The 13819-nt window shown below is 44.8% G+C and overlaps 1 protein-coding gene across 4 annotated transcripts in view; it reads left to right on the top strand.

Moving 5' to 3' along the window:
- LOC122547291 (uncharacterized) overlaps nt 1-13819 on the top strand; it is a 32164-nt gene that overhangs the window by 11600 nt on the left and 6745 nt on the right. Inside the window, exons 4-6 of one of the 4 annotated variants that reach the window (XM_087980410.1) lie at nt 2794-4654; nt 8150-8377; nt 11678-11721. In XM_087980410.1, coding sequence (XP_087836536.1) covers nt 2794-4654; nt 8150-8376 — 2088 coding nt within the window. In that variant the 3' untranslated portion in view covers nt 8377; nt 11678-11721. The other 3 variants (XM_087980411.1, XM_087980412.1, XM_087980413.1) reach the window with 3 other exon arrangements.

Here is a 13819-nt window from a genome sequence, read left to right as displayed (position 1 = left end):
CCAAACCCTACTGTTCAACCAGTTTACAGGGAAATGAGGACCGACCCCAAATCCCAGTTTCAAGCATGATAAGACAGCAACAATGACATTTGTACAGAAAAAGACAATCCAGTTACATAAAAAAAGCAGTGCGTACAATACAGACCCTGCAAGCCCCCGTCCCTCCCACCTTCCGGCCACTCTAAGCCCCTATGCACTTTCTGGCTCTCAGTCCACCCCACGTCCCTTCCAGTTCTCGGTCCGCCCCGACACACCTTTCGACCATCTATAGGACAGCCCAGCCTGGTACCTGTCCAGGGTGACGGCGCTGAGGACAGCCTACTCACCTTCCGGCTCTTGGTCTGCCCCTACATACCATTGGGCTCTCACCCACCGCGATGCGCAGTCTGGCCCGTGAAGTGCCCTGACACACCTTCCGCCCACTTCTAGGACAGCCCATCCCCTTCCCCAGGGATGATAGCGTGCAGGGTAGCCCACAAGTCTTTCGGATCTCAGCCTGCCCCTACGCGCCTCCTGGCTCTCGGCCACTCTGACACACCTTCCCACCACCTCTAGGACAGCCCGTCCTGATTACCCCTCCTCTGGACCACAGCGCTCAGAACGGCCTATCCACCTCCTGGCTCTCGGGAGAGCCTACCAACCTTCAGATTCACAGGATGGCCTACCCATCCTCCGGCTCTTGGAGTGACAGCTTTCAAGACAACCCATGAGCCTCCCAGCTCACAGTAAGGCCTGCCAGACCCAGGGACACACAAGACAGTGCAGGTGATAAGTTGAAACTTTATTGCTGGAACAGCACAGCAGGTCAGGCAGCATCCAGGGGGCAGAGAGCTTCTTCAAGGAAGGCATCCTTGTAAGAGGATTCGCAGTAGGTTGAAATCTTCGAGGAGAAAGTGAGGTCTGCAGATGCTGGAGATCAAAGTTGCAGGTGATAAGCCCAACAAGAAACATGATAGAGTTAATTGTGAACAAACAAACAAAGAGTCCTTTCTGGTACACACACAGTCCAAATATAGAGTCCATTCTCAGGAACAGATTCCACTCCAGTTTACAAGGTGCATTGTCAGAAGTGGAGTCCACTTCCAAAGGCAGCAAATGCAAACCCCGCAGCACACAGGTGTTCAATCTTCATGGAGCCCTGGCACATCCTTGGAGAGCCAGGCCTACCTCACAGGAACACAGTACATTGTAAAGGTGCAGTTAACTCACAGGGGTTTTGGTCCACTCCTGAAGGCAAGGTCTTCTCCCCAACTCCAGTATACAGCAAGTGCTCACCTCCCAGCACACACACAGGTGTTCAATCTTCAGAGGCCCAGTCCCAGGGCTAGGCCTCCCCACAGGAACAGCTCCTCTGGTACAATGTATGTTTTCCACAAGGGCTCAGTCCAAACACCAAAAAAAAGTGAAGACACATACAAAAAACAAAAGAAAACTAGAGTCCAAGGGCTAAGCCCTACCACAAAACTAACTTTTTTTTTTAGTTTGAGAAAAGGACAGAGTAATACAAAGGCTGTAACCAGCCAGTGAACCAACAATCCCCTAATGAGAACAGAGTCACACCTGAAACACATTGTGTGCATCAGACAGTTTATAAATCAGTCCTCACTAAAGGAATACCAGTTGACAAACTGGCTAAATAATTCAACCAGTTCAGGAGTCAGGTTCCCCTAAAAAAAAAAGAGCAGAAACCAACAGAATCACACTGACTGTGGCCCAGCCAGCACAGTTCCCTAAATTGAGAAGACTCTGAATCTCCTGTTTATTTTTTTTTAAAAATGCCTACACTACCGCCTAACTGCAGTAGTGCTTATTTTTTTCCCCAGCACCCATGTGTGTGCAGGTGTGAGACACAGTGAAAGACACAAGGTGCACAAATCTTTATTCAGTTTCCATCACCAGGAAGAAAAGAAACACCTGAGTGGCTAGTGACAAGTAGTGACATCAAAGGGCAATGCTGTGTGATCAAACACTCAAGGGGAGGGCAGGAATTAAATCAAAATAGAGTTGGAGGGGGAAATAATGGACTCCACTCCCTGCGGCGCCCACCTCTCCCTGAACAACTTCAGGGTGTTGGTCGACACCGCGTGCTCCTTTTCCAGAGACACCCAGGCTCTAACGTAACCGCGGAAGAGGGGCAGGCAGTCGGCCCTAATGACCCCCTCCACGGCCCGCTGCCTGGACCTGTTTATGGCCAGTTCAGCCAGGCCCAGGAGCAGACCAACGAGGAGGCCTTCAGACCTGCCCTCCCTCCTCCGTAACCGGTGCCCAAAGATCAGGTGCGTGGGACTGAAGTGCAATCAAAAGCAAACCCTCCTGTTGATATCTGTCAACCAGGGCTCCCTGATTGTCCCAGGTTAACAACCCCAATCAAGGATCTCATCATCAATGAGATCCATCTAGCCCTCATTTCAATCAAATCTGGTACTGAATCTGTGGAATTGTTCTGACACAGAGGGTTATCAAGGCTAGCTTGTTAAGAATATTCAAAACTGAGATAGATTTTTAATCAGTAAGGCAATCGAGGGTTCTGGGGGAAAGGCAGGAAAGTGGTGCTGAGGATTATCAGATCAGCCATGATCTCATTGAAAGACAGACCAGACTTGATGGGCTGAATGGTCAACTTCTCATGTCTTATGATTATGTGCTTAAATCTTTGATGTGGCATTTGAACCCGTGAGTTTCTGACTTTAAGTCAAGAATGCTGTTCACTTGGTATCATTGATTATTATCCACCCACACGTTGCGAGGGGAAACTGCAGCAGCTTATTTACCTGTTATCTTTGTGCATTTCAGGAGGTGCCTCTGCGGAACAGTTCCAGCCCTCCCAACAGCACAGGCAGTACCGTGGAGAGTGAACCTTGGGACATTCCATTGTCTGTCCCTAGCACCAATAAAGGCAGAAAGACTTTCAGCGGTTTCAAAAAGGCCAAGCCATACTCATTTCTGAAACACCACAAATCCGGCAGCTTCATGCTGCCCCCGTTCAACCGCAGGAAGCCCGACAAGGTGAAAAGGAGGCGTGAGATGAGGGCAAAGGATGACCACCTAAAGCTAGAAGAACCACAGATTGAAGAGGTCAGCAAGCAGGAGCCACCTGACCCCATCGCAGAAACCAGTGTATTGTCTCCTGTCCATGGAGCAGAGGATGCGACAACAGCTTCTATTTTCCTGAAGCATCTCTCCCAGGAACCCCTTGTCCAGCAGTCCCTCATTCAGCAGCCCCTCACTCCAGACCCCCTCACTCCAGATGCCCGCGTTCAGCAGCCGCTCACTGTGGAGGCCCGCGTTCAGCAGCCGCTCACTGTGGAGGCCCGCGTTCAGCAGCCGCTCACTGTGGAGGCCCGCGTTCAGCAGCCGCTCACTGTGGAGGCCCGCGTTCAGCAGCCGCTCACTGTGGAGGCCCGCCTTCAGCAGCCCCTCACTGTGGAGGCCCGCCTTCAGCAGCCCCTCACTGTGGAGGCCCGCCTTCAGCAGCCCCTCACTGTGGAGGCCCGCGTTCAGCAGCCCCTCACTGTGGAGTCCCGCGTTCAGCAGCCCCTCACTGTGGAGTCCCGCGTTCAGCAGCCCCTCACTGTGGAGGTCCGCGTTCAGCAGCCCCTCACTCGGGAGCCCCGCGTTCAGCAGCCCCTCACTCGGGAGCCCCGCGTTCAGCAGCCCCTCACTCGGGAGCCCCGCGTTCAGCAGCCCCTCACTCGGGAGCCCCGCGTTCAGCAGCCCCTCACTCGGGAGCCCCGCGTTCAGCAGCCCCTCACTCGGGAGCCCCGCGTTCAGCAGCCCCTCACTCGGGAGCCCCGCGTTCAGCAGCCCCTCACTCGGGAGCCCCGCGTTCAGCAGCCCCTCACTGTGGAGCCCCGCGTTCAGCAGCCCCTCACTGTGGAGCCCCGCGTTCAGCAGTCCCTCACTCCGGAGACCCGCGTTCAGCAGCCCCTCACTGTGGAGGCCCATGTTCAGCAGCCCCTCACTCCGGAGCCCCTCACTCCGGAGACCCGCGTTCAGCAGTCCCTCACTCCGGAGACCCGCGTTCAGCAGTCCCTCACTCCGGAGACCCGCGTTCAGCAGTCCCTCACTCCGGAGGCCCGCGTTCAGCAGTCCCTCACTCCGGAGGCCCGCGTTCAGCAGTCCCTCACTCCGGAGGCCCGCGTTCAGCAGTCCCTCACTCCGGAGGCCCGCGTTCAGCAGCCCCTCACTGTGGAGGCCCGCGTTCAGCAGCCCCTCACTGTGGAGGCCCGCGTTCAGCAGCCCCTCACTGTGGAGGCCCGCGTTCAGCAGCCCCTCACTGTGGAGGCCCGCGTTCAGCAGCCCCTCACTGTGGAGGCCCGCCTTCAGCAGCCCCTCACTGTGGAGGCCCGCGTTCAGCAGCCCCTCACTGTGGAGGCCCGCGTTCAGCAGCCCCTCACTGTGGAGGCCCGCGTTCAGCAGCCCCTCACTGTGGAGCCTCTGGTTCAGCAGCCCCTTGTTCCACAGCCCCTCACAGAATCTCCATGCACAGGCCAGGACAGTTCTTCTATGCCAGCTACTGCAGCAAATGTGATGAATGAGACGATAAAATGTGAGAAAGTAGAACGACAGAGGACTGTATTCCGTCAAGGAAAGCAGGTTGTGTTCAGAGACGTGGACACAACTGGGAATGATGAAGATATCATGGTGGATTCTGGTAAGTGAGTTTTTGGAATGTTAAGTAGTCAACTCTCACCAGCTCCCCAATGTTCGTTCACCAGCTTCCAGGCACAAGTCCTGAGTGTGATGGAATATACTGCACTTGTCTGGAAGTGTGCAGTTCCATAAGCACTCAAGGAAACTCCATACTATCCAGGACAAAGCAACCATTTGATTGGAACCCTATCCACCACCTTCTTCATTCACTTTTTCCATCACCGATGGACAGAGGTAACAGTGTGTTATCCTAAACCCAACCCCATATGACAGATTCATTACAACAACTCAGCAAGGCTACTTCAACAGCACCTTCCAAACGCATGACCTCTACCACTTAGGATAAGGGTAGCAGATGTATGGGAATACTTATGAGCAAGAGGTTCTCTCCCAACTCCATAACATCTGAAACTATTAGTTGCTGGGTCAATGGGTTCCTACCTCTCATGGACTGCAACAGTTTGATAGGTGTCTCAAGAGAAACTGACATGGTGCAATTCATAGACTCTGTGTGCTCCCTTATGTCTCAGTTGCTAAGATACCTTTTTCCTGTGTGGGCCTAAATCCTGTAGATTACAACTCTCCCAGGTTTGATTGGTTTTATGCCCAGAGCCACCTGTTCTCAGCTAAGCCATTAAAAGGACGGTCACCAATGGTATAGCTTTAATCATCCATACAGATTGTAATTTGCATGGTAAATGAGGATTATAATGAATAGGATTAGAGACTGGTCTCTTTAGAATATATTATTGATTGACCTATGATGACCAAAGCTAGCCCTGGTAGTACTAGTGTCAGATTATAACTGTTTCTAACTGTCAGAACTAGCAATAGATGATAACCAACAGCATTGGTGATATACATGTGACAACCAGGACTATAGGCAAAAGACCATCTCCAGGACTGTCCAAAGGGCCAGTGATCTTCACAACCTGGCCATAATGTCTTGAATCTATAATTCTGTTTCTCATAGTGCACCTACAATTAATTGAAATTCCTGCAACAATACTCACAACCTTGCATATGTACCTAATCACCATGGTAATGGGCCAATCTCCCTGTATCAAATGCTGTCTAATCCCAAGCTTGAGAAAAGCCGCTGTCTTTAGCACTTACCTCATACTAGCCCCATTGCTTGGTGTACACCTCAGTGAATTAAAGAATTACTCTTGAAATAATTGAGGATTAAATATACATTGTATTTTCTCATGAGCCGACATTTTAAAGAGTATTTCCACATCTCTACTCTTGAGGTGCTGACTGTGTTTGGGGTTTGAGTCTGTTGCTATCAGGTAGTGCTACCAAATGTGGGGAATCACATCCAAGATTGTTTTATCCAGCTATTATTTTTACACTTGCTTTCCGACTAGAGTTGCCTCTCTCTCATCCAAGAGGTTCTGAGGTCAATTGTACTTTCTCCCAAAGCCATTCTTGCTGAGATCAGCAAAAACAGCAGCAATGAGGTTAACCTAGGACCTCCATGATTTGTATGACTGAATACCTGGTAAAATTAATTCTTCATTGACTGCAGATTATTAGGCAGCTAAGCAGAGATCATTTTCACATCACAAACATTGCAGGAACTATATTATAGCTTGAGAAATCCAAGACATTTATGAACTGAGCTGTACTCCCTTGAGTTTCAAAGATTGGGTGATTTATTGAGGTGTTTAAGATAATTAATACTTGGATAGTTTCTCACCATCATGTGGTGGGTAGTCCAAAATAAGGAACATATTTTTTTAAAATGGGAAAAAGCTGTTCAGCGTTGATGTCAGGAAACACTATTTCACACAAAGGGCAGTAGAAATGTAGAACTCTTTTCCCTGAAAAGCTTGTGAAATTGGGGTCAGTGGAAAATTTCAAACATGAGTCAATAGATTCAGAAATAAAACAAAGAACTGTGGATGCTCGAGATCTGAAACAAAGTCAGCAGGTCTGGCACCATCTTTAGAGAGAAAACAGAGTTAACGTTTCGAGTCCAATGACCCTTCCTCAGAATTTCTGATTTTGTTTGTGTCAAAGGATTCTGGTTGTGCAAGTCTATTCAGGGTAATGGAGTAAAGAGTAAATTAACTGAGATATTTGAGTAGTGGAACATGTTTTGAGGGACTGAATGTTCTCCACCCGTTCCTGTGTGTTCTCGTTTTCCTCTGTGAAATTATTTTGGTTAGTCTCAATCTAGTTCCAAATAAGCAAAATTCCACACCAGAGAAGTGCTAGGGAAATAACAGATTGGCCAAATGGTCAAACAAGGGAGTGAAAATGGATTCAAGATATATTTGATGGCCTTGGACATGAGTGAATACACAACTTGAAAGTGAAGTGTTTAGATCTACGTTAACTCGAGAGAGAAGCACCAAGCTTCACCTTGTCCACATGTTCTTATCTGTTTGTTACTTCATCATCAAAAATTCTTGCACTCCTCTCAACTTATTTATGAAATTTGGCTTGACTTATCCTTAATACAACTTCAGGTAATCCTCCAGTCCTTCTTGCAAATAGTTATTCATCACATATGAACCCACAGACTGGCACGACTCCATCCAGGACAAAGTGGTCCATTTCATTGGCACCCCATCCACCACCTTCCACATTCAATCCCTCCATCACTAACTCATGGTGGCAACAGTCTGTACCATCTATAAGATGCACTGCAGTAACTCACCCAGGCTGCTTTGACAGCACCTTCCAAATCTATAACTTTTATCAACTATATGGTAAAAAACAGCAGATGCATGGGAACAATATCACCTGTGCAAGTTCCTGTCCACTGTGTACATCTTCCTGATTGGAAACTCTTATCTCAGTCATTCACTGTCACAAGGTCAAAATCCTGGAACTTCTTCTTGATGGCACTATGCATGCGCATAGGCTTCAGCAGTTCACCAACAACTTCTCAAGGGTAGGTAGAGAAGGGGAATGAATGGTGATCCAGCCAGTCGTGCTAACATCCCATAAATAAGTATTTTTTAAAAAAGTTTCAAGTCCCTCTCCAGAAACCTGAGCCACAAGATCCAGGCTAACACCTGCATTTCAGTACTGAGGGAGCGCTGCACAATTAGAGGTGCCCTCATTCAAATGAGACATTAAACCAGAGTTTACCTCTCATTTTTCTTTTTACTCATTCATGAGATGTGGGTGTCACAGGCTGGGTGAGCATTTGTTGCATATCCCTAATTGCATTTTTTTCAGGTGGACATAAATGTTTCTAAGGCCTGTATTTTGCAGCAGATCAGGAGAGTTCTTTCTACTGTTCTGATGAATATTCACCCACCAACATCACTAAAACAGATTATTCGGTCATCATCCATTCATGAGATGTCACTGTGCACAAATTAGCTGCTTTCCACTTGTCAGCGAAATTATCTGAAAGCACTTCACTGCATTTAAAGCACTTTGGGACATCCAGGGCTTGTGAAGGTTGCTATGTAAATGCAAGTTATTGTTGATCTGGTTTGTGATTAATCTTTGGACCTTTCTCTTGAAACAACAGATGATGATTCCTGGGACTTGGTGACATGTTACTGCATGAAGCCGTTTGCTGGTAGGCCAATGATTGAATGCAACGAGTGTGGCACCTGGATCCACCTGTCCTGTGCCAAAATCCGCAAGTCCAATGTCCCAGAAGTGTACGTCTGCCAAAGGTGTCGAGATTCCAAATACGATATTCGCCGATCAAACCGATCTCGAATCAGCTGCAGGAAGCACTTCCTCGACTGAGGTGTCCAAGTCTTTCTATTTTTATTGGTTTTGTTTTGTTTCAGGGAGAGAGAGGGAGGAGAATATTGAATTGGCATTAAGGGAAGTTGGAAATATTAAAAAAAATGCATTTTAAAACAAAATAATTTGATGCACTTATTTGGAGAGTTGCATCTGTTTCCACAGGAATTGCCTGCTTTTTGACTCTGTCTCTCCTTTCACCCTTACTACTTCCAGGAATAACCCAAGAAATGAATACAAATTAAGCCAATCTTTCTGATATCACACCCTGAATAAATAAGTGCAAGGGAGACTGGAGGCATGGGGTTGATTTGCACGAGGAGGGGAATGAACTTCCTGACTGCTATAAACTATATTTTCCTTCCCCTTTCACCATTCCCTTCACTCTTACCTCTCACCCCTTGCATTTAAAAAGCCTTAATCCACCAAGGTCTCCATGATGAAAGTGATAGCCATCGCCCCCATTTTTGGTGCAATCCCTAAAATGTTTGCTGCTAAAGGAGCTGCAACAGATAAACAGGGCCTGTGCAATAGTTAAAGGCTTCAAGCATTAATGTTTTCAAAAGAAATGGGAAGGGAATAATAGATAATCAATACCTAATGGCCTGCCATTTATTAAAGTGTAATAAAATCAGATAGTGTAGGAAATACACAATGATTCTGTCAATTTGAGAGTTGATTAAAGTAGGTTCTGACCAAGGGGATGCACCTTAAATCTGTCTTCTCTCTTTACAGGTTACAACTGACTTGCTGTGCTATATCTAATATTTTCTGATTTTGTTTTCACTTTCCGGCACTTTCACTTTTAACATAACAATATTTACTTTGGTTGAAATGCCTGTTTGCTCCCTCCACACTTTCTTTAAACAGCAGTCGAAACCCAAACAAGTCTGGCTGTTCTGACAGTATGCTGGTTGACAAAGAGTTAAAATCCAGCAGGAGGTGTATGATAATAATCTGGGTTAATCCATCAGGTTTGACTGGTGCTGTTAAAAGGTTTAGAATAGACAACCAATTTTGGATTATTTTTGGAGAATATTTGTCTTAAGGAGGCCTTTACAATTTTTATGCCTGCAATTCAGTATTTAGAACAAAACTTGGTACTTCCGTGAGGAGGAAAGGTATCCTTAAGTGTCAGGACTGTGGCTTTTAAATGAACAGTTGATTAACTCTCATCCTCTTCTATATATTGAAAGAATTGTTTTATGGGTTGCAAGGAGAGGAGATGACAAACTCAACATTTTGTCAACTCTTAAAAGCTCTGGATAGAAATGTCTGTTAAAAAGACAGCAACATAGCCTCTCTCTTGTTGGGGGGAGGAGAGCAAGAATGTCCTATCAGTAACTTTTAAGTCTTTTTGGTCCTTACTTGGCACCATAGGCAGTAAGTTCATTACAGTAATCTGTGAACCTGAATTGAAGAGTTGGGTGAAAAGGGCGAGAGAGAGATCACATTGTCCTCTCTTGTCCATCTCTGTACCTCACAGTACATGAAGACACTGTAGAACATGACCATGGTTCCCAAGATGTTGCCTCAGTCATTCAAACAGGCACTCGTGTGGTGTTTAAATGTTCAGTGGTGATGCGGCTTCATTTGGAAAAGCTCTGTGGGTCATCTGAATGACTGACTTGATTGGTAATTTGGCATTTAAATGAATACAGACACTACTGTTTTGAGTGTTGTAAATCTAGAGTCTTCATCATTTGACCCTTTCCATTAAAGGAAGGGGTAGGGGAGATGAGGAGGTTTCCATCTGGTTCAACCTTCCATCGTTGTATACTGTAAAATATTGTTTGTGTATTTTTACTCCCAAATGTCTTATCCTACAAAAAACCGCCAAGTTGTGCCTCCTCGACTTGCTATTTCCAGTGAGAGGAAAGAACACAGAATTGACTTCATTGATATTATTACAGCCAATCAAAGTGCACAAGTGTTTCTGCCTCTCATTGTAGGTTGGGGAGGGGAGGTGATTGTACACAATCAGCAACTTTCCATTCCTGTCCTTTAACTCTATCCCAATGGTCAAGTTACCTCAAACCAAACATATGTTATCTTTCTCCCCTTTCCTGTAATAATCGGCTGTAGGAGGGTGTAGGCCATAGACATAGTGAGCACTTAGATGCCTGACAATCAACCAGCATCCCTATCACCACCATTGTACATGAGGAGTTAATTCACATCTTCACCCAGACTCCAATATTAGAAGTGTCACCTTGTTATTGAGGAATAATGTTTCCTAACTATTTCCCTTCTACCAAAGGTGGTCTCCCTTTTGTTGTTAGAGATAATGCTTTAAATTTTCCTCTCTCTATATAGAGGGAGGAGTCAAGAGAGAAAGACAGAGATGGTGGGTTGAGAAGGTAGTTCTTGTAGAGCAGCCACTCCTTCAGATTTGGTAGTAGGGTTCTGATCAGAATGCAGCAAGGATTCTCACTCGTGATTGCTATACTGTGTTCCCGCTGGGAATATGTGAACATGAGCAAGGGCAGAATCTAGCTCAGTTTGCTAATCACCATGAATTAGCTGGATAACACATACTTTTCACACATATACACATGCGTGAAAAACAGCTGTACAGCCAGCAAGTGGAGAGTCTGGATCTTTACAATCCTCCAATTAGAGGAGGGGAAAATCTTGAGCCATCATCAGTCAGTGTAAACCCCACAAAGGCCCTAGATATCTACATATTAAAAATAATTAATTCATGCTCAACACTCTCCCCTCCATTTTCTTTTGAGGAATATCTGTCTCCTTTACACCCATAAGAGGGAACAACCTCTCTACATTTACCTGTCAAGCCCCCTAAGAATCTTGTATGTTTAAATAAGGTCTTCTCTCATTCTTCTAAACTCCATTGAGTAAAGGGCCAACTGACTCAACCTTTCTGCCTAAGAAAATCCCTCCATACCCAGGATAAACCTAGTGAACCCTCTATGGACTGCCTCCAATGCAATATATCTTTTCTTAGATAAGGGGAAATTGATGAAAATTAGGGTGTTTTTTTTAACAAAGCAGCATTGTTATTATTTCAAACAGCAGTGTTGCTCTTGCTCCTGATGAGAATGCCGACATGAGATTTTCATGGATATGTAACAAGTCTCTGACTTTGAAAGTGTGTGCCAGGAGTATTGGACTGTCTCCTTGGAAGAATTGTTAAAGTGGAACAAAGAAAACCTTGTTTCTGTGAAACTTTGTACGTGTATATCGGAAGTTATTTTGTAAATAAAAATTTAACTATTGGTATTTTAAATAATAAATCTGTTGTAACTTATTTCTCCTTTATTTTCTGTATCACATGAAGGACATTTGAGGCACAGAAAAATGCAGTGGAGGTTGGATATTGAGGCAAGTCCACATTATATTTTGCAACGAGATTATATGCCTGGATGCAGAATAAAGATGCACTTAGTCAGTTCTAAATCTCAGAAGAGTCACCTCTACTGTTAATGATTGAATAATTTGAATAGTTTTTATTCAGATGAATGCTTGGATGTTGTTGGGACAACATTCAGACAGAATCTTTGCTCCTTTTACTACACAGTAAGCTATGTTGTTGGCCCCAGTGTTGAAATAATTCACATCCTTAACCTGGTTCACAGAATGCTGCACACATTAGAGCTTTTTAAAAAAAAACATCCATCAGAAAGGAAAAGGCCCAGAGCAAATGCAAGGGAGATTCACCATGTTAATGTCTGGGCTTGTGGGATTGTTTTATGAGGAGAGAATAAGGAAACTGGGTCTCCATATACTCTAGAGTGTTGAAGAATGAGAAGCAATCTCATTGACACTTAAAGGACTGACAGATGAATATGAATGGGATTTTTCCCCTTGCTGGCGAGGTCATTTAATACTGAGATGAAGAGGAAATCTCTTCACTCAGAGGGTAGTGAACCTTAGGAATTCTCTAGAGGGCTGTTTAGATTCAATAATTGAGCAGGATCAAGATTGTAGGTTTCTGAAACCTAATCACATTAAAGGTTTTAGAGAGAGTGCGGGCAATGGCATCAACAAGATGATCAAACATGATCTAGAATGGCAGGCAGGCTCAATAGGCTGCATGGCCTACATCTATTCCTAACATCATGAAGTTAGTGGTAGGACTGATAAAGAGATTGAAAGAAAAAAATGGTTTGTTTGTTTGTTGGCTCAGTTGATAGAACTCTTACCTGAGGAAGAAGGTTGTGGATTCAAGGGCCTTTCCAGCAGATAATTGGAGTTGATGCTGCAATGCAGGTGACAAGTCAGAGATGCTGTCTTTTAGTTGAGTATTTAAATGAGGTACAATCTGTTCATTCAACACTAATATTGAAGAACAAGGGTGTTCTTCCTGATATCATAACTACTATCCATTCCCTAATGGACAATATCAAATGATTAATTTATCTTGTTACAGTATGTGAAGCTTGGTTGTACAGTGGTTAGTCACAAATGCAATACCTGCTTCTGCACTTGGAAAAAGTAACTTATTGGCATTTTGCAATGTCTTGAAGGGATAAAAGGTGCTATTTAAGTATAAATATTTTCAGACATAGAAAAGGATAACTGCTCCAGAGGGTGAGGCCTGGTATCTGAATAGCTGGATAAACCAATCTTGGATGTGATTCTCCACATTTGGTAACACGCACTACCTGATAGCAACAGACTCAAACCCCAAACACTGTCAGCATGTCAAGAGTAGAGATGTGGAGCCACTCTTTAAAATGTCAGCTTATGAGAAAAGACCTAGGAAACGTGCAGAACTGGTTCTGTGATGGTGTCAAGTAAGGATGTAATGTTGAAGGAGAAAGGAAGGATCATCAAATCCATGGAGATATTTAAATGTGAAGTTAAATATGTTAACGTAAGATGTTGTACGGGAAGCCAGTGATAATCTGGAGTAATGGAAGTCCTAGGGAACAGATGGGCAGTATCAATGAGTTGCATATAGTGTAAGGTAGAAGTGGAACTAAAGGGAGCAAAAGAGAATCCTAATAAAGTCAAAACCACTGGAAATATTTGGTAAGACAAACAGCACTGATGAAGAGAGTATGAAAAGCTGATGTTTCAGTTGGATGTTGAAAAATGTGGTGCTGGAAAAAAACACAGCAGGCCAGGCAGCATCCGAGGATCAGGAGAATCGACATTTCGGGCATAAGCCCTTCTTCAGGAATGAATCGCCTATTGTCTGAACTGAACAAACATAGTAGCAGTTAAACTTTGAATTTATGGAATTCAATGTTAATTCCAAAAATACACAATCAAAAGAGGTGTTGTTCCCTGAGCTTCTGTTGTGCTTCAATAGAGGAATGTAGGATGCTCAAACAGTTTTGAATGGAAGTAGGATAGAAAATTAAAATGGGAATCCTGATCACACTGTGGGATGAATAAACTTAAGCATTCAATAAATTATAACCGGAGTTATGTTTGGTCTCATTATTGGAGTATGATGTGAAGAAAATAATGT

This window comes from Chiloscyllium plagiosum, unplaced genomic scaffold (assembly GCF_037043375.1).
Source record: "Chiloscyllium plagiosum isolate Xiang-an unplaced genomic scaffold, Cpla_swu_hap1 HiC_scaffold_37, whole genome shotgun sequence".
Taxonomy (NCBI): domain Eukaryota; kingdom Metazoa; phylum Chordata; class Chondrichthyes; order Orectolobiformes; family Hemiscylliidae; genus Chiloscyllium; species Chiloscyllium plagiosum.
Note: the sequence above shows the minus strand (reverse complement) of the source record. Positions and strands in the feature narration are given on the sequence as shown.